The sequence below is a fragment of the Haplochromis burtoni genome, unplaced genomic scaffold (assembly GCF_018398535.1).
Source record: "Haplochromis burtoni strain Fernald_Lab_line unplaced genomic scaffold, NCSU_Asbu1 Contig_424, whole genome shotgun sequence".
Classification (NCBI taxonomy): domain Eukaryota; kingdom Metazoa; phylum Chordata; class Actinopteri; order Cichliformes; family Cichlidae; genus Haplochromis; species Haplochromis burtoni.
This window is the reverse complement of record NW_024582785.1, coordinates 289,164-309,494: the sequence shown is the minus strand read 5'-3', so window position 1 is coordinate 309,494 and position 20,331 is coordinate 289,164. Positions and strand designations below refer to the sequence as shown.

General features: G+C 39.9%; 2 protein-coding genes across 3 annotated transcripts in view; one reads left to right on the top strand and one right to left on the bottom strand.

Moving 5' to 3' along the window:
- Positions 1-319: 319 nt before the first annotated feature.
- On the bottom strand, positions 320-18,012 carry sez6l2 (seizure related 6 homolog (mouse)-like 2). Of its 2 annotated transcripts, none has more exons than XM_005945221.3 (19): positions 17,830-18,012; positions 17,022-17,089; positions 16,703-16,831; positions 16,389-16,604; positions 12,423-12,556; positions 11,917-12,109; positions 10,738-10,923; positions 10,435-10,618; positions 9,166-9,329; positions 8,447-8,641; positions 6,910-7,048; positions 5,242-5,438; positions 4,698-4,892; positions 3,614-3,808; positions 3,305-3,496; positions 3,090-3,131; positions 2,746-2,863; positions 2,533-2,644; positions 320-2,122 (listed from the first exon to the last, which is right to left on the bottom strand). In XM_005945221.3, the coding sequence occupies exons 2-19, from the start codon at positions 17,074-17,076 to the stop codon at positions 2,093-2,095; spliced, it is 2,676 nt and encodes an 891-aa protein (XP_005945283.1). In that variant the 5' UTR covers positions 17,077-17,089; positions 17,830-18,012; the 3' UTR covers positions 320-2,092. The 2 variants fall into 2 exon arrangements, with proteins under 2 accessions (XP_005945283.1, XP_005945284.1); XM_005945222.3 differs by having other exon boundaries at positions 3,090-3,128; positions 17,830-18,011.
- The window catches only part of asphd1 (aspartate beta-hydroxylase domain containing 1), a 15,171-nt gene continuing 12,760 nt past the window's right edge, over positions 17,921-20,331 (top strand). The window contains exons 1-4 of the mRNA XM_042213163.1: positions 17,921-17,965; positions 18,020-18,136; positions 19,594-19,695; positions 19,829-20,035. Coding sequence (XP_042069097.1) covers positions 17,921-17,965; positions 18,020-18,136; positions 19,594-19,695; positions 19,829-20,035 — 471 coding nt within the window. The remainder of the gene's footprint in view (positions 17,966-18,019; positions 18,137-19,593; positions 19,696-19,828; positions 20,036-20,331) is intronic.

The window sequence follows — 20,331 nt, the reverse complement described above, 5'->3', positions numbered from 1 at the left end:
TTTTGAACAAAGACATGCGGGTAGTGGGTTTAGGTTAATAAAAGTGATTCTAAACTGCCTGTAAGTGTTTGGTGAGTGGATGGAATGATTGTTTTAAAGATGTCTGTATTAATCTCTTTAACCTGGGCCAGTGACCAGCATTTGTTACACTGCAAATAACGGGTCTAAAATATAGGTATGCTCATAAACATGATTATGGTACTTGGAACAATGATATATACCAAAAGGGAAGTACAATGCGTGTTCACTGGACACTGACAACTGGGTCTGACTCAGAGTTTCAGGTCTTCCTACAATGTAAAACATTCACATTAACAAATTCAGATCTATAGTTTTATTTTTCACAGACTATAACACCACATTCTCCTCTCTCCAGGAGTTGCAATGCAACTCAGAGACAGTGACAGGCCACTTCAAGTTGCACACTATGTACAAACATACCACAACCTGAGGGACGAAAAATTACAATGACAGACTTACAAAGCTTACATGCTGTATATGTATAATTAATGTGGATAAATCCAGTGTTAAAATAATCACATAATTGTTTTTGTGTATTGACATACTTTTCAATATGGCTTAGCTTATAAGTCAAGAGCATGACCAATTTTAAATGAATAACCCATAAAATTAATATCACTATTTCAAGACAATTTCTATATTAAAATAATGAAATTTAATGAAACTGGTGAAAGCTAAAGTATTGGAAAGCTTTATATTGTGTTTCTCAGTTAAAAACTTAAGTTGTATTTCTTACTAATATGATTAATAGACTTCAACATTTGTGTATGTGTAAATGTGTTGTGACCACAAGAAAATAACTGCACATTTCTACAAGCTGACACCATTCAACAGAGACTTTATTTCCAGTTCAGCAAATAATTTACTGCCTTCCAAAGAGTGTATTCATATATGAAGCAAAGAAATGCTACTGATGATAAGAGAATAATTAAATCTACAAAGATCAGAAACAGTCTCCAAGATCCTTTCATTTGGCACAGTGAATGAGACTACATTCACTTTTCAAACAATCATTTGTAAATCAACACATAATGCATCACAGCAAGCAGCCAGATTTGTAATTGTTTTTATCAACATAGTGCATACAACATCAAATTTGATAACAATGATAGCTGTCAGTAACTATAATGGTAATGGAAAGATTGAGCATAAGCAATATAATTTACAATCAGTGCATGCTCTAAGCATAATGACATTCATGTCCTCACCTTTTTCTTACACGTCATGTCGTGTGGCGTCGGGTGATGATGCACTCGAGAAACAGCGAAGAATAAAATAAACACTGCCTTTGTAAACACTATTTCAACAACAGATGAAACACTTAGAGACATTAAATAATTTAACATTATATTTTGGCACTGAATTTTCATTATATGTATATAATGAAAATATATAACCTCCCGCCACCATGTATAAGTGTGTGTATATATATCTGTATACGAGGCTTATATATTTATAAACCTCAGTCACTATTAAGTCAGATATTTACATTCATTTTGTGTGTGTGTGTGCACGCGCGTGTGTATGAGAGAGAGTGTTTTGCACACACGAAGAAAAAGTAAAGAAGAGAAAATCACTTTTTTTCCAGGATAAAATCAAACAATTCTTTCCCTGTACTGTAATGATGTACGAACCGCTTTAAAAATACAAGAGAAACACAGGATGTATTATGATCTCAACTTTTGATTGTTACAAATAAAGTATTGCCAAGTTCTTTAATGTTTGGCCTCATTCTGTTTTTACTAACTAGACAAATCCATTTCCCTTTACCCTTCCCCGCTCTCCAGCTCTACTCTCGCTTTTTTGTTTTTCTTTGTTGACAATTTCTTACCCTTTATAAGGCACCGGTCCTAATGATAGAGGATGAAATAGGACTCACATTTGGCAGACCACCACATCAGTGCAGAAAATCAGAAGAAATCATATCCAAGGTGAATAAACCAGATATTACAGTGATGGTAAAACAGAAACATAATCCAGACTTTAAAAGGGGGAGTGAGACCTTATAATACAGAGGAATTTGTCTTCCCAAAGAATTGAATCATTCGATGGTTTCAAGACCCTTTCTCCACTAAATGGACACTTCGTACTCCCGCGTATCCTGTCGTCAAAGTAAAAAACAGAGGACCAACTTTAATGTTGGATATGGCGTTGACATATCCTCACTGGACACTTTATTAGGTACAACTTACATTTAGCATACTTTGCTTTTAACAAGTGGTTATTTCAGTTACTGTCACCTCTCTATTAGACCAGAGCTATTTTGGTGATGCTCGGTTTTAACTTCAGCAGGTTCTCTTGACCATGTCTGCTTGCCTAAATGTACTGAGTTGTGCTGCAATATGATTACCTGATTCAATACTTGTGTTATCTAGCAGCTGAACATCTGTACCTAATAAAGTGATCGGTGAGCATGCACCTTGAATGCACAAATAAAATAGTCATTCAGTCAGATCTCTATTAAAATCAAGTGGAATAAATAATGTTAAGCAGCACCTTCCGTGTACTTACCCCTGCTTCATAAAGGGGGTTGTTGAAGTCTGACTCGACTGTGATGGGACTGTAGGAGTGCGTGTGAGAAAGAGACTTCCAGAAGTGTGGCTTCCATTCTAGTCTGCAGATGCTGTGAAAGACAAAATGCAACCACCTCCATGAACTATTCAGCGCAAGAACATTTGGAAAGCAGTGTTGTAGTGTCTACACTGCAGATGTGGAAATACTTACTTTGTGTAGTACATGTAAATTCCTCCAATGAGGAGGATGACCAGGATGATTGGCAGAATTATTGCCAAAGCAATGTTCTCACTCAGGATCTGATGGGATGGCTGGAATGACTGGGACACTGCACACCAATCAAAAGTGTTACATTAGCTTTTGGTTTGGTTATGAGCCTAAACTGTCAAACACAACAAAAATAAGGTGCTAAATCACCACATTTATATGTTATATTTATCAAATCGAAAAAATACCAGGTGCAATTGCATTTAAAATTAAAATCCCATATGTATTTGTTTTAAAGAGCATGTTTAAACAATGTATTTAAGAGAGAGAAAAACAAAACAAATTACCTTCTAACTTGTGATCATCCAATAGCTCCTCATATGCCACTTCAAAATAAGAAAGAGATAAAATATCATATTTTTAAACGTTCAGGAGCTCAATGCTATATTTTTATATAGTTGACAAAATAATTGCAGGTAACTAATAATTTATAAAGTTTGAATCTAGTCAGTTTAATCTTAATACAACGTTTAAAATAAAGATCCATAGTGGTGAGCTTCACCTTTGCAAAAGGGCGGCGGGCTGTTCCACTGAGATGGATGACCGGGAACACAGCTGATGATGACCTCACCGATAAGTTCGTAGCCCTCATAACAGAAGAATCGCAGAGTTTCTCCAGCTTGGTAGGTGTGCTTGTAAAGAGTTTGGTAACCATTGTCGGGGACTCCAGGGTTTGGACATGGGTCATATTTTACTGTTCGCGGCACACAAAACACACAGAGGACAGTCACGTACGTGCAGCTGATTCAAAACATGCAGAAATAAGCTTCATAAATAGACGAGGTCAGCTGAGTGCAGGAAGGGCACTTACAGACACACTTTGGGCTGCGGTCGCTCCATTTGGGGGTACCAGTGTCTCGTCCGTAGCAGGAGATTTGGCTGGGACCTTCCAGCTGATAACCCTGGTTACAGGAGAAACGAACCACTGTACCAACGGCAAAGCCTGTTTCGGGGCGCACGGAGCGTGCTCCGTTTACCACCTCTCCTGGGTCAGGGCACTGCTGTACTGTAGGGGGCAAAATTAGATTTATAAACTACTGGACACAAACAATATGAGGTTATTATATATGACTATGCTACAGTATATTTCTAACTAACTAGGCAGCTGATTATCTTTCTTGTGACAGTACTTTCTTTGAATATATGACATGTTTTGGACTCAACTCGAGTCCAAAGCAGATGTAAAATTTAAAGGTGAGCTCAGAGGTCAAATGTGACTTATTTTAAATATTTAATTTAAATATTGTCAACGTACAGAAAGTATTCAACATATACTTTCTATACGTTGACAAAACACACCATATTGTAAAAATAATAGTTCCTACGTTTTGTTAAGTTTTGCCAAATCTTGACTAATAAATGACTGAGTTGACCTTGAAGACCTTTCTGGATATAAGCCAAATTTAAATAGATTTTTATCATGATTCTACATCTTTTAAAAAAATCAGAATTCATTCAAAACCTTTCAAGCTACCATGCTCTTCATATGACTCTTCAGGTGAAAGCTTACAACCACATGTAACAAAGTGTCAAACCATTTCTTAAAAATAACACAACAACAACAAAAAAGGAACAAAAAAAGAAAAAAGGAAATTTATTTATTTATTTTTTATTTAACCTCTAAGAAACTCCTAAGAATTACAAAATGTTGAATTTTTCCATAAAATTAGGACTACACCCTGGTAAAGATAAACGTTCTTCTAAAACCATCTACACTATTAAAAGAGCTCCAATAGTGGAAAACTGTTAGGAGAAGGGAAGAAAAGGGAAGAGGACTTTTAAGAACCTTCAGAGAAAATCCTGGAAATGCTCTGCGAGTGATGAACTACAAACAGTTTGCATGATCTGGGTTCTCCCTCAGAGGGCTTGGCTCTTTTTCACACTGTTCGTCTTACCCTTAACGCAGGTAGGCGGACTGCTGCTCCAGGACAGGTCCCACTGGCAGGTGATTACGTCAGAGCCGCTGATGTCATACCCCGGCTGGCACTGATAGGTCAGCACGCTGCCTCTCACGGGGGAGGAGTGGGATGAGCTGATCCAGCCAAACTCAATATTAGGAAGGGTAGGGCAGGTGTCATTAGGTTCGACCTCTTCATAACACAGACAGAGGAGCAATTCAGTGACAGAAACAAAAGCAGCTGTTTGAAATCTGTTTCCTGCTGGCAGCAGCCCTCATTCAATTCAACTCAGTTCAACTCAATTCAGTTTTATTTATACAGAACCAAATCACAACAACACTCACCTCAAGGTGCTTTTAATTGTAAGGTAAAGACCCCACAATAATCCAACTAGATGACTGCTTGTGAGCAAGCACTTGGCAACAGTGGGAATAAAGAACTCCCCTTTAACAGGAAGACACCTCTGGCAGAACCAGCTCTTCATATTGACTTTCTCCATATTGTATTGTGTACTTTTACAGTCATCAATTAGTGCACTTACCACGATAATGAATGAGGAATCCCTGACTCAGGATGAAGCTGGAGTCGTCCAGATCGCTCTGAAACTGGATGGCAACCTCAGACCCCCCTGAAACAACCTGGAAACGCTCTTTGGACCCCAGGTACTGGCCGATCACGTGGGACGTGAGATCACGCCCATCAAAAATGGTCAGCACATCAGTGTGACGGATATTTAAACTACGGAGTGAAGAGAAGAATCACAGGAGAAATAAGCTTTTTTATGTGTTGTATTCTTTTTTCTAACACATATGTTTTTTCTTGTTTGTTTGCTGCTTTATTTTTAATGTTTTAAAACAATTTTCACATGTACCATGGATACAAAGTGTAACTTGAATTAAAATATAAACATGATCATGATTAAAGACAACAGTAGAAAACCAAGACCTGTGGGACATTCGTGACGTGAATTTGATGCTGATTAAATGATTTTTCTCTAATACTCATTTAATTTATTGTCAGTTCAGTGTGCTGTGTGCTGTAACTCTATTACTTTAAGGGAGAAATTAAATTAAGCACAATTAGTAAACTACAATTACCGCTTTGTGCTTGTATGCCTGAGCCAACACACCAAGGTACAGTTCATATTAATGATTCCAGTATGAAGAATAATTGGAGTTGTTCCTCATCTGAGTTAAGAGCCTAGGGAAAGAGGACGCTGTTTGCTGTATGGACTGTGAAGCCTCCTGAAGCAATTCTTTGATTTGTGATATAAAGTTATATAAATAAATTTGATTTGATTTGATTTAATTATAAAATGGAGTCTTTCTGTCCCTGTGCTCATGTAGGTTTCCTTCAGGTACTCTGGTTTCCTCAAGCAGTTAGTTAACTGCAGTTAACAGCTAATTCTTAATGGGCCTTATATGTGGATATGAGTGTGTGTGGCTGCCTCTCTGTGCCAGCCCTGTGATGGATTAGGGACATGTCCAGGGTGCACCCAAGCAGCAGCCTCTAAGGCTAAAAAAATAAAGTCACTGCAGAAGCTGGTTTTATTTTCGACTTCTCACCTGAGGGTGACTCCAAAATGTGAGTCATTTCCCATTGATTCCCATGTTCAAATGTTCAGCTAAACAGCATTTTGGCCTCTGTGGATAGACTACTAAAGCTTAAAGTTAGGGGCGCAGCTGCTTTGACTGACAGGTGTGCTGACACGAGCAGCTGTAGCCAATAGCTGGCGCCTTTTGGGGCATTTTTAATGAAACGCCTGTCAAACAACATATCCTGCTGCTGTAAACATTGTTTAAGAGTGATTGTGCTTTAGTATCTGGTGAGTGAAATCCTATTATTTTATTAATAAATCTGATAGTTAGCAATATTTAAAAATGTCAAAGAAATCCCCCCCTGATGTTCCTGAGATATAGTGTTTATAAGAAGCAGATGAATGGATGTCTATATTTTCTTTTACTGAAAAAAATATGTCTCGGAGACATAGTTCAACAGCATGTGGAGATTTTTATATACTGTAAATAATTAGAAGCTAATCTAGAAGTTTAAAACATCTAAGATTGAAGATACTAACCTGCCTGAGTTTGGGTGGACATTTTTAAAATATTGAATAATTAAACTCTATAGTACATAAAGGATCAGGCAGTCTAATTTATTTTTAAAATGCATTCCAAATACTAAAAAGAGACACAAATTAATCACTCACATCTGGACATCCAGTTCAATGCGTTTCTCCTCGTTACCATGGATTTGCCACACACAGTCTAAGCCCTTGGAGTAGCTCTGGGGCCAATCAGGAGACAGGATGGTTCCAGAGGGCTCGGTCAACTCCCCTCCGCACAAAGCTTATGGGGCAGAACAAAGGAGAGAAACTGAGGTGAGGATGCAGACTGGGAGACAGAGAGTGATTAAATTGTAGCAAGGAAAAGTAGACATTAAAGAAATAAAAAGGAAATTGAGAAGACACGAAATATTAATTTGGAGAAAGGAAAAGAAATAAAATTAAACTTTAAAAAACATTTGCAGAAGCAGGCTAAGCACATGCTTTTGTAATCATTTTGTTCACTACACATACTATTATCAGAAGGCTTAATGCAAACTGTCATTAGCTTACTTTCAGTCTTTTAAAGAATGATGGCTTTGACACTATTACCTCATTACTTCACAGCAACTACAAATGTAATACAAACAGTTCAGAAAGTATGTCAGTAGGGAAGTGGCTACTCAGCAGCACTTCTATTTCAGTGTAAAGCTGCTTTCAGCTGCTCCCTCACTCTGGGTATCTCCACATATTTGATTTGCCAGGCACCGGATACTGCAATATTGTTTCTGACACAACCACAAAGGGATCTGTCTCCTCCCAAATTGAAAACATGCAGCGTTTTAGGCGAGTGTGTGAATGACTCCATGATGGAGTGCAGTTCTACCATTTCCCCTGTAAGAAAACGCTCAGTTTGTGCTTGAGGCTAGTGCTGGCTTCACGTAAAATGCCAGCACTAGCTTCACCAAATCCGAGGCATTATACTGTGTTGCTGCACAGACACACGTCCAACTATAGTTATGGAGGGAGTCCAAGCTTTCGTTCAATAAATGTGATAAAAAAAAGAAGATGCAGAATGAGACTTACCATCCTTCACACATACATACAGGATGGTAAGTCTACATTTGCAAATCTAATTCAGTGAGCGAAAAACAAGGATATGAAGACCTGGACTAAACAACCATAACTTTATAACAGGCACATGGATGCCAATCTCCTGACATTTCCTATTTCACCTTTCTGGATCAATATTTATACAACCTACTTCTTGGTTTCTGTAAGCAGAAATAAAACACAGCATTTGGCTTTCAGAATATGTCACGTTAACGCTTAGATAAAACTCTGGCACCTGTGTTTTCAGCCAGTCCCTGACCCGGTGCAAAATCTCTGCCAGTTTTAAATCTCAGTTTTCACAGCATGCTGGCAGATCAGCAGATGACACAGTCAATGTGGCTACACATGACATCTCAAAGCTTCAGACGCTTATCTCTGCACAACTCGCCCTAACTATCAATGAATCAAAAAACATTTTCTTACGTCACGCTAAATAAGAAATAAACAAGAATAAGTAAAGTTTATATTTTTGTTTCGAAAGATGCTTTACAGTATGAAAGGTTTAATATTATTATACTGAAAATCAGTAAACAGTGTCAACATTACCATCTTCTCTTGCAACATGAAACTGATGAATCCTTAAACGTACCTCTGCACACAGGTTCGCTGTCATTCCAGTGAGGGTTACTGGGATCGACGCACTCAATGGTCCCTGAACCTTGTTCCATGACAAAGCCTGGAGAACAGGTGAAGGTGACGGTGGTTCCCAGCTGATACGTGATGTCACTGCTGCTGAAGTTTCCATGAGGCATGTAGGGCTCCCAGCAGTGCTCATCATCGAAAGCTTAAAAAGGACGAAGGAAAAAGTAAACCACGTGTGCACATTTATAAAGATCACAGAGTTTTTCCTCGTCATGGCATTTGATATTCAGGGAGCTGTTCTCCTTCTAGATAAAATTAAGCAGCCATCCTCATTTGATTTATTGGGGAACTTTTCAGTTTCAAATCTTGGCTAGAAAAAGCCCAGGTGTAAAAGGCTAAGAGTTTCAGCACTGAGCCGCTTCAAAGCCTTAAAGTAAATCCCACTGAAACGTGGGCAGACTAAGCATTCATGTGGCTCATTATGCATGTCTTTCCTGAATTATCAATAATTAACAAGGGAAAGGCTTTACTGAGATTTAACAAAATCTCCAAGAATCCATTTGCATGATTTCTGGCTTTTTTCTCAGGCACAATGCTGACCTGTGTACCATATATTTCACAGAAATTGGGTCAGAAGGATGCTCTACTCTGCTACCATCTTTTTGTTTTGCTGAACCTGGGAAATACCTAATGTAAGCAAAAAGGATGCAGGCTCTCTCTGCTCACCCTCATATCGCAGCGCCAGCAGCAAAGGGATGGAAGAAGAATCAGCTGTGAGCTCCAGGTACAGTGTGGAGCTCTCGCTCAGCAACCCACGTTCTGGGACGTCATCCATATCTGAGTCAAAAAGCGTCGGAGCCAGGGAACTGTTTCCACTGCGCACAATTAACCTGAAAGCAACGAGCCACAAAGACGCCACAAAGGTTAGCAGAAACGCTTTAAGGAAAGCAGGAATGTGCACAGGCTGAAGGCGGCTGAACAAGTCTTTTGCTTTGGCTACTTTTTTATTGCAAAGTGAAAGTGTGCTGCGAGAGACTTTGCCTAGTATTTTGAGAGATTTTAAAAATGATCTCTAAACATATAAATCTTCTCGCACAATGCAAGCACATGCACATTAGTCCGCCTGGTGACTGAACTGCTGTCTATCTCTGTGTTAGCCCTGTGATTGACTGTCGACCTCTCCATGGCGCCCTGCCACTCGCTCTATGACAGCTAACCCCCTGTGACCCTGAATCGGATAGAAAAACGGATGGATTGATGGATGGAGAGATGGATGGATGAATGACCTTCAGAGAACAAGCGTAGGCAAAATAAAAGGGAAAATAGCAAATTTCTAAAAAGTTTTTTTTAAATTATTATTGTATGAACCTGGGAGCTTTATCTATGACTTAAAATAGCAACTGAATATTAAAGTGAACCTGCTGATCTTATTTTCTGCCACACACATACTGTTACAGTGCTGGATGCTCATATTAAACAGGGCCAAAGTTTCAAATAATGACACCAGTGAATGCAAAATGAATCCTCATGATTCCAAAGCTCAGGCTTTAGACTGCATAAAACATTGGTTTCCAGTGTTTCTTTGATACTCTATATGGTAATCGCAAGCAAAGGATTTTGTTTGCAGAAGCATGAAGAGAGACAAACAAATCAAGAGAAAGTGGGCTTTTACAGAGACAGGAGCTTGTTTCAAACAGAGGACGAACTTAAAGGCTACACAAATGGCCAGCGTAAGATAAACAATAAGGAGTGTTTGTAACTATGAGAAAGCCAGTATAATTGAATCCTCGAAAAAAATATGAAGCTAGATACAAAGCACAGTTGGTAGTTTACTCCTACAATTGATATTGGAGAAAAACAAATGCTAAACACAAAAATGTAAAAAGAAAAAAGAAAAACTTGTTATCAGTGTTGTACTCAGTGATCTTTTTAAATCAGAGGGCATTCTCCATGTCATACTCTGCGATATGTGAAGTGGTTAAAACGCAGGCTTACTTATCATCATCTTCATCCAGTGCAATTCTCTCAAAGTGTAGGTGGAGTCTGTGTCCCTCTTTGGCTTCTATTAACCAGTGACAGCTCAGATTATTTCCATTGCTGTGGTTGCTTACTGATGGAGGCGGTGGGGACAGTATCCGTCCCACAGTCGCATTACGAATCCACCCTCCGCAAGACACGGCTGAGAGAAAATGAAATCCATTTAAATGAACTCAAAGCTGACCAGGTTTAAACCAACAGAGTTAGCAAAGAAGATGAGGCAGTGGGAAATTTAAAAGAAGTCTGAGTCAGTTCACTAACCAACACACTGAGGCTCAGGAGTGCTCCAGCGTGGCTGCGTCATGTTAACACAGGTCGCCACCTCATGCCCGCGGACTTGAAAACCTGGATCACAGTGGAAGTGTGCCTGACCTCCAGGATGGATGTCTGTCACTGTCACTCCACCGCCCTCAGGAGACATTGGGAATGGGCAGGACAGCAGGAAGGCTGTTGATGAAGGTTAACAGTTAAACTCTTTAGGGGTCGCCACAGCATTTCCTCTTCCTCCATCTCACCCTATCCCTAGCATCCTACTCTGTCACACCAACTGTCTGCATGTCCTCCTCCACTACATCAAACCTTCCACATGATCTTCCTCTTTTCCTCCTCCTCCTCGCAGCTCCATCTTAATCTCATCTTTGTCCAATAATAATTGGACAAACTGCGCCTGGGGATGCAGGTAGGTAGGGACGATACCTTGCTCAGGTGTACCTCAGGGTAGCCATTCAGTGGATTCGAACCCCTGACCTTTGCGTATGTCCAAACCAGTTAGCTAAATGTGTAATGCAGATCTTTTTCCTCTATACTCTCTACTTTATTCTTTTACTTCTACTGTGTACGCTCTGCACATCTCTTATTCATAATTTTCTTCTGCCATTTACTCCAAACACATTCTAATAAGTCGTCTATCAGGTGGTGATCTTTAAGTCCTCAGATATCTGTTATGCTATCATCATCACGTAGCAGAATAGAAACAGAAACAGACAGAGATGTCCAAGGTGGCGCGACTGAGCAGGTGGCTGTCTCATCACCTGCACAATTATCAGCTATCATCACTGGTGTTGCTTTTAACAAGATGCCACTGACACTTGTTATTCACCTTGAATCTTTTCATTCATTTTAATCAAAAGCGTAAAGCTCAGAGTTTCCTGGCTAAACAAGCCAGGCTTTAGAGAATAAGCGATGCACATGAAAATGTGCAGGTGAGACATTCTCACTTTAAAACTCAAAGGACAGTGACTAAATTAAAACCTGCAAATTAAAGTGAGAGAAACATCTACCATGCTTCTGTGGTTTCACTGTGTATTTATGAAGCTTTTTATTCCAGCCACATAACACTTTACCACATTAATGTTACTAAATAAAGGTAGATAGAAAGAAAGCGCGAAACGTTAGAGACATAAAAATGTTCTGCTTATCTTATGAAAGAGGTTGAGTTACCTTGATAGTGGAGGCTGAACATGCCATGGTTGCTCTGACGCAGACTGCGATAGTGGATGTAAACCTGATTGGTTGTACTACGAATCACCTGACCCTGTTTCATCAGGGTCTCATTGGCTAACAGCTCTGGTCCTGATCTGCCGTATCCCATGATTGTTAGAGACTCATCCTTGGAAAGGTTAGCCTTTCTCACCTGGGGGAAAAAAGAGGACACCTCTTTTGTCTGCTGTCGTTATATAAACTTTCCTGGTAGCTTAGCAGCTCATGAAGTGAATCTGCTGACATACTATACAACCTAAACTAACTCACGATTGTCTGTACAATGTTTGCAAATGCTGCACTTACAAAAAGAAAAGCTGAATCATGGAGTCTAAATTAAACATAACAAACACTTTCTGACAAATTTATCAACAGCAGCATGTTGGGCTTTTTTTTTTTTTTTTTTTTTACAATAAACTGCTTAAAAATAGCTGGTTAAGATGTTTATGAATTTTAATGCACATTACCTGAATTTCCACTCCATAACCTGCGTACACAGTAATGCTGTAGGTGCACTCCAAGGGGGAATAAGATGAAGATGTTGTGGGATCTGGAGACTCAACAACATCCTCCATGGCTAATAAAGTAGCGTTGCACTGAACTGTAAAACAAGAGCGACAGAGCAGGTGAAGAAAAGTCTATGATTCAGAAAAGCTGTAGCAAACTTATATACAGGTTTTATACTATCTGCATTTTCTTTCTCAACTGGTATCTTCACAGCTAGTGAAAGCATTCTTTGATCATGACTTATTGTCAGTATCCCAGAGGATGCAGTGTGTGTCGACTGATCAGCCTGATACAGTCTAGATGTGAACTTGTTGCACTCCAGTAACCTGTGTTTTGGAGGAGAACTGCAGAGTGACTTCTTTAAGTGAAAATGAGAGAAGTTCCAGCATCTTAAGATCTTTTATCAAACTGCAACTCCGATGCCTGAAATGAGCAGCCATGTGGTTATCAATAAAATTTTAAATGTGTGCAGAGACCAACAGGATTGCTTACTTTATAAATGTGGTGCTGGGTGTTTATGATTGCAAGGGTCTGCTTTAATGAAAATTAAATTTCTAATTTGGTAAAAGGTGATTACAAAAACACTTTAATCCCACACAAAGGGAAAATACTCCTCTTCTTAAGATGTAAAATGTGAGTCTGAAAGTAGGCGAAATGGATGATAAGGTGGTGCAAGTTATCAGCAACAGTACATCAGCTGGTTTAGTAAATATTAACTGACATTAATAACAAATGCAGTGAAGCACTGGCTTGGGTGACACATAATATGCTGGTTTCCCTTGGCTTAAATAATTTTATTGACTGACAAAAACCGCTGCTACGCATCAGTAAAATCAAATTACTGACGACCACTTACACAGAAATGATCTCTGGGGAGGAAACAGGCTTCACAATCTATTTGGCAAAGACTGAACAGAAACAAAGAAGGGGTTGCTCGCTGGGTAAAGGACTATAAAAACCCCACTAAAAAGACGGCATGTGGTTTTTGGCACCTTGTTTAATGCAGCCATCCTTATGTAGCCTCATATTTAATGTAATGTGATTCTCAACTCTTAGCAAGAAAGCGACGGTTTTGGGAAGGTCACTTCTGAAATACATGCGTTACAAATTACTAGTTTAAAGTGCAAATAATGGTGAAACATTTAAAAATGAATCTAATTATTACAGTGACTTATTTAATTTAGTTACTCTTTGATTACTTTTCTGACAAATGTTTCGAACTGAGCAGGAAAGTTGTAGGCGGCAGCTGAAGCCCACTAAAAGGTATTCCCGTCGGACTATACAGCAACCTGATTTGTCGACTGTTTGCAGGGATGGCATACTCAGGTTAATTACAGCTATGCACATTCAAATGGAGCCCCTTTTGAATGTAATCATATATTTTTCTTAGTAACATTTATTCTAAAACTGAAACATCTCCAATTACTCGCCAACACCAGAAAGCAAATAAGCCCATTACCCAGAAAGCTCAAATGTGCGATAATGTTGCAATAAGCAATGAACATGTTTGACACCTTTGCCAGGCTCCTCGAGAGATGTTTGACAGAAGGCTGAAATCCCAATTAACACTAAAGACCTAATAAAACCCCGAGAGGAAGCAGGTGACAAACACACTCTCTCTTTGTGTCTTTCACACAGACAAAAACACACATGTCTCACAGATTGTTCATCTTCTGTGACATTTCTCTTCCCACATATGGTGTAAATCAGCTGACCTCCCTCCTTCAGCTCAATCAAATTTCCAAACTCTTGTTTGTGCTGTTGCTGTATGAATCTCATCCATCTCCAATAAGAGTCTCACGGGCACCGGAGCCCACAGAAGTGCATTTCTGACTATCATTTGCACAGGATGTTGGTGCACTCTTCACCATCCTGTATCAGCATGCTTGCCATGAGACAATGATTTCTTACAGGTGCTGTTACCAGTATTTCAAGGTTCACGGTTGCTTTTTCCAGTTATTTCCATGCTCACCAATTACTTTTTATTGCATTTATTTATTTTTTGCATCAACAATGAGAAGATAAACAGTAGAATTAGACTTCATTATTAACACTAGTCTGGTTACAGTGAACACAGTCAACACCAATAACCTCCTTCCAGATGCAAGTCCCCTTTGTATACTATAAAGAATAATTCTCAAAGTACTTTGTACCGACGTAAACATTTAGAGGTTTTTTTTCAGTGCAATTAAACTGACTTGCTAAGCATAAACTGTTTTTGTGGAGTTATTAAACAAAACTAATATTAAAATGTTAAGCTACTTTCAGCTGCTCCCTTATTCACAAGGGTTCACCATAGAGAGCAGATATTTGGCAGATTTTTACATCAGCTGCCTTTCCTGATACAGCCCAAAGGACTTGTGACTCCTAAGCATCAAACTGTGGCTCTTTCACTTTTCTGGCAACTGTGTAAACCACTAAGGAGCCACTAAGTTTATTTTGCGTGTAAGTCTCAATGAGGCTTGTCTGGGAAGTTCCTTGTGAGCCGCAAAAAAAGAATGGAAATCAGCTAAAATATCATGTATGCTCCTTCACACTGAGTTGCTCTATGTTTGCTACATTACGCTTACAGTTTATTTGCTCAGGCTGAGTGTTATTTGCCTTCGTGTCAGAATAGAGAAGCTGTGACACTGTGAGTGTGGAGGGTCACTGAGGTGGGCACTATCCCTGCGATGGCACAAACAGGAGTGTGTGTTAAATGTTTATCATATCATCTAATGCATGCCAAAAGTGAGTAACTAAACAATTTAAATACCAAAAAATGACTTATTTAATTTGCAGTGTGCAGGTTTCACATCTTATTTTTTTCAAAGAATCACAGATCCAGTCAACAAGGTCTCTGTTATCCTCTGTGAATGACATAATTATAATAAATATTACATGAGCTTTAAAAATGTTTTTTTTAGAAGGGGCACTTCCTGGATTCAACCCATTTCTATTTGAGGTGCTTAAATAAAAAAAAAAAGTCAAGGCACTCCCTGTGCAAAATAAAGCTAAATTTAAGCCTAAATCTACCTTCCTTACTTCAAAATAAAGGCATTTTGATTTTATTTTTAAACCTGAGTGCCTTTTTACAATATTCAAGCTTATTTTTTTATTAGTTTGAATCATCAGTGTACATCAAAAAAGGAGCTAGGTGGAGGAAAATCTTTGTCCAGGATTCAATTAGGAACAGGCTAAGAGCATCTCTCCAGATTTTGAGAGGATGAACAGCCTGTTTATCCAGCTTTTCTTCACTGTCATTCATTCCTATACTAACCATCAGATACAAAGATACACAAGCCCTTGGAAGGCATATTATTGATAGATCTGGCTAAAAAACCCCATCTGAAAACAATCTGGGCTGGTAAACCAATCTGTTTTTGCTTTGCTTTGGGATTACTGAAGAGCGACAGAGACAACAGGTGGTCCCACTCTCAACATCAAACAGGTAAGTAGGAGTACACTTCATCAGCCTCTTCTCAAGTATTCAGTGTATACACTCATTCCTTTGTGTCACGAATCCTGAAATGTAGAAACAAAGGAAGCACAGTATTGCTGCAGGAATTAGACCAGAATCATGCACAGATGTCTGCACTGACTGCACTTCTATTGTTACTGAAAATGGAAAAATATTCTCTCTTTAGCACTAAGCTAAAATTCCTTATATATAAAAAAATCTGTGGATCTGAATATGTGTCATAGCATTACTTTACATTATTATTAGTTAAATGCAAAAGTTTAAGCATGAACATTGAGTCACTAAAGACTGTTTAAAAAAAACAAAAAGTATATTTACATTTACCTTGTGTGGCAAAATCTTCTTGAAAGTGAAGCAGAGAAGTTGAAGTTGTGATTGGATTCAGTAGAAACTTGCAGTTGCTGTGGATCATCACATCGCAAAACAAACAAGACTCAGGGGAGGGAAGATGGGAAAACACAATTACCTGGCATGTGCATTGTGGTTATGGTGGTTGTGGTAATCAGAGTGGTAGTTGTCTCCTCCTCTATGGGTAGCGGGGACATGGTATTCCTCGATCCCTTTTGGCTAGCAGCTGAAGAGGAGCTTAAAGCTGTTGTCAGCAGCCCTGGTGACATGGCAGTGGCTGTTGACTCAGTCTGCCCCATCCCGGGTGCAGCCTGAGTCGGATTGGTGGTGGTACCTGCAGAGTCCAAGAGTTTGATTAAATGTGTGTCATTTCCAATGTACAATTACTATAGCTGCATTAATTAAACTATATAAAGAGCATTATTAGTGTACCTGTGTCTGCAGAAGCACGTCCCAAGTATTCCTTACTCTGCAGGGCAGCATGGATCATGTCGCCCAGTGGGTAGGAGTCTGGGGGGGATGTTGGGGGTGTATCAGGCTCAGGAGTCATAAAGCTCATCCCTGGAAGAGGCACACAGTTAGTTTTTGTTGTTGTTGTTGTTGCTGCTGCTGCTGCTGCTATTTACAGCAAAAGGGAGAAAAGACATTATTTTTCCTAAATATGCAAGAAATAAAATATCTCAGTCCACCATGTGTCTGCTGTAACAATACACATTTAAGACCACATACACACACAAACATAGACTGTTACCTGAAACTAGGTGGATCACTGTGACAGACAGCGTCACAAGGCGAGTGAACCCCATGGTTATGGATGACCTGGGAAGGTTAAAATGAACGGATCGATTAGTAAACTGTCATGTGATCATGTAATTAGGCGGCTGCATTTTGTAGGTTACTGTAATGATTATTATTAGCTTATGATGGCTGCAGGAGGCTTAATCCGCAGGAGTGGTAATGAATAACAAATTGTTAATCACAGCAAATTCGGTCGCAATTCAGCACATGTTTACATCACAGGCCACTCGGATCGGAACATCACCGCGATACCGTAAAATCTCATCTCAAAAGCCATTTCGTTTTATAAAGCGTAGAAGCGTAAATGTCTATTTATTAAAGGCTGTTGTTACAGGTGTTGATGTGGAGAAGAAATAAACCAGGTAGGCCCACACGTCGCACAAGGTATAAGGTTAAATATTCAGCCTTCCCTCTGCATTTTCTCATTCAAATCTGCAACAACATGCCGAAAATGCGCTATTCCAAAAAAGCGAGCGAGCCTGTGATCGCTGCTTGCCCAATTTGAACATGATACTTGTTCACTGCAATGTGTGAAAAAAAGAGGAAAAAAGGAAAAAAAATAACCTCCTCTTGCTATTCGAGGCGTTTCCTTCGGTGAAAATGCCAGCTTGGTGTGTGACAAAATGATGGGGCTCTGCGAGGCAGCTTCTCTCGCACCTCCCTCGGCCCTCTTTTGTGCGGAGGACGATTTTTGACACCAGTCATCGCTACAGTGAGACCAGCAACCATCTCAGCAGCGCTTAAACGTGCCTACCACTTACCTTTGTCTTCCAGGCGGCGTTTAAGTATTCTTTATCCTGGCAAGTATCCTGTTGCTTTAGGCCGAAATACGGCGGGCTTTGCGCTGGTGAGATGCCCCTGGCTGGTTACCGTGTGGTTGACGCATTCGGCTATGATGTGAGGGCATTTGCGTTGAAGCGCCAGGTGCACCCTAGCGGCGAAATGCTGTAACTGCAGAGCGCCGCGAAGCTCCCCACCACATTTTGTCTGTCAGCGGTGGAGGAGCTGTCCACCGACGCGGTGCTGAAGTGCGTCCCGACACAGCGCTGCGTTGTAGCCTTTATCAAGGTAATCTGACAGGGACGGGAAAAGCGGCACGGTAAATAGTGTATGTTTATTCATTTAAAGGCCTGCATGTGTCGTACCGTGTGCATGGCGAACATTTTCAGCCGCCGATTCTTGGAATGGGTGGATGTTTGCTCCAACATGGAACACGGGCAGTAAACAAGCCAGCCGAGCTGTGGGGGCTGGTGCAGAGGAAAAAAACAAAAAACAAAAAACCAAAAAACCAAAAATGTATGCTGAAGCATGCGCAAGATAATCACCCACAAATCATGAAACACATTTATGGTGTGTGTCTGTGCTGCAGCACGGGGTGCTTCCACTACATGTGAGGGCTAAACGAATGTGCAGAAATATGACCAAACCCCGACACTTTGTTTACTGAATCTTCTAAAGACACACACACACACACACACACACACACACACACACACACACACACACACACACACACACACACACACCCCAAAAGCCAAGTGCAACAGTTGCACTAGTCATGCAATACTAATATTTTAACTAATAGATAAATATTGAAACATAACATAAAAATGTTTCAAAAGTTCCGTGAATTCAAAGTAAAAGCTAAACTTTGTAGTCACAAGACCTTAATGTGCCTACAGCCTGCAGTGAAATCCACAGCTAATTTGGGTCACAGATCAGGTCTTATGTAACACCATGTCAGCCTCCAACTTAAAAAAAAAAAGGGGGGGGGGGTAAGTGACCCAGTGATCCAAAGCTACATGTCCACTCTCAAGTCCACTCTGACATCGACCTCAATCCCCATGGCGCTGAACTGGGATTACGATAAAGAAAATAGGTTGGGCAAGGACGGTCTTTTGTTTGCTTTGGACTGCAAGAAAAACAGAACTGTGGGAAAAATCTTCTTGTTGTTTTGTTCCATAAATAAAAAAAAAAATACACGAATCCACTTTAATTAAAAACATAACCATGCAAAAAGTGCAAGTAAAAAGTGCAAGTGTGATGGCATCTGTAAAACTCCTTAAATTCATAAAAGAAGTAAAGTAGCAATAGAACTTTGCCAAATTACACATGTTGTATTATCTCTCAGTCTGTTTCTATTTTATTATTTCAGTGTCTCCAAAAATTAAAGGATGCACTGGTCAATGAACACGCTTCCCTTGACTCCGTATATGGAGCTGGGTGTACAATCACTGAGCGGCCTTCTGTGGACTCTACTGCTTTTGTTTCTTTGGCACTGTTATCGGATGGGCTCCGATCTGCCAATCCCAGGCCATGCGCATGCTGGAAAGCTCAAGTCAAGCTCAAGGAGGTCCATGATGTCCCGTAGCGGTAGCTGTATTGGAACAAAGTGCAGTGCACGATCCAAGCTGTCCAGGAGCGATCAAATTAGTCCCTTTATTTCCATGGAAACAGTGGAAGACGATGAGCAGGGACAGGGCTACCTCACCCCAGTGCTGAGTCATGCCTTGTTCCCTGCCCAGGCATCTGCAGAAGCCAAGAAGTTGTACACAGCCCTGCAGCAGTATGCCAAACGCTACAGTTGGGTGGGCATGGGCCGCATTCATAAGGGCCTCCGCGAGCAGGTATGCTTCCAAGTGGATTGCAAGAGTTGTTCCACAATGGTTTAAGATTTACAGCTGCATTCTTGAAGCCAAAAAAACCAAAAGAAAACTCTGCCAAGAAATAATCACAGCTTTTTCATTTGTCTCACTTTAGGTCAGACTGAATGATCACTCTGCTATACAGAAGCCTCATCTCTTCTTTCTGCCAGATGTTCCAAGTGTGCCTTTCTTCCCACGTGACGCTCATCGACATGACATTGAAGTCTTGGAAGCCAACTACCCTGCGATCTTGGCTGAATTCCAGGCTGTTTACCAGAAGGGCATTGACTCAAAATTGGGCTGGACCTGTGTAGGACCAAAGGTATGCAATAAAATCCTTCAGGCCAACTGGGAGAAAGTGATATAATGCACCATCCAAAAATAATTATCTGTCATTCAAAATACCATGGAATGAACTTGGTAAGTCCTGGAAATCTACTACACTTCCTGAGATATATTTTAGTATGATGGCATTTTTCTGATTATTCATTATTTTTTCACTGTTTTTTTCTTTTTTTTGGCTCATAATGTACAGTTGTGGTCTCTAGTAGAGCAGGGCGATATGGCCAAAAATATTTATCACGATATATATTTGAAAATTTGCGATAACGATATAAC

Excerpts from the sequence above, each read along its gene's own strand:
- sez6l2 (XM_005945221.3), bottom strand. The coding sequence starts at position 17,076 with ATGGGGTTCACTCGCCTTGTGACGCTGTCTGTCACAGTGATCCACCTA. Across the intron at positions 10,924-11,916 it reads GTTCAGCCTCCACTATCAAG|CCTTCCTGCTGTCCTGCCCA; the intron begins GTAACTCAACCT and ends CTTCATCAACAG. Across the intron at positions 2,645-2,745 it reads ATTTACATGTACTACACAAA|CATCTGCAGACTAGAATGGA; the intron begins GTAAGTATTTCC and ends TGTCTTTCACAG.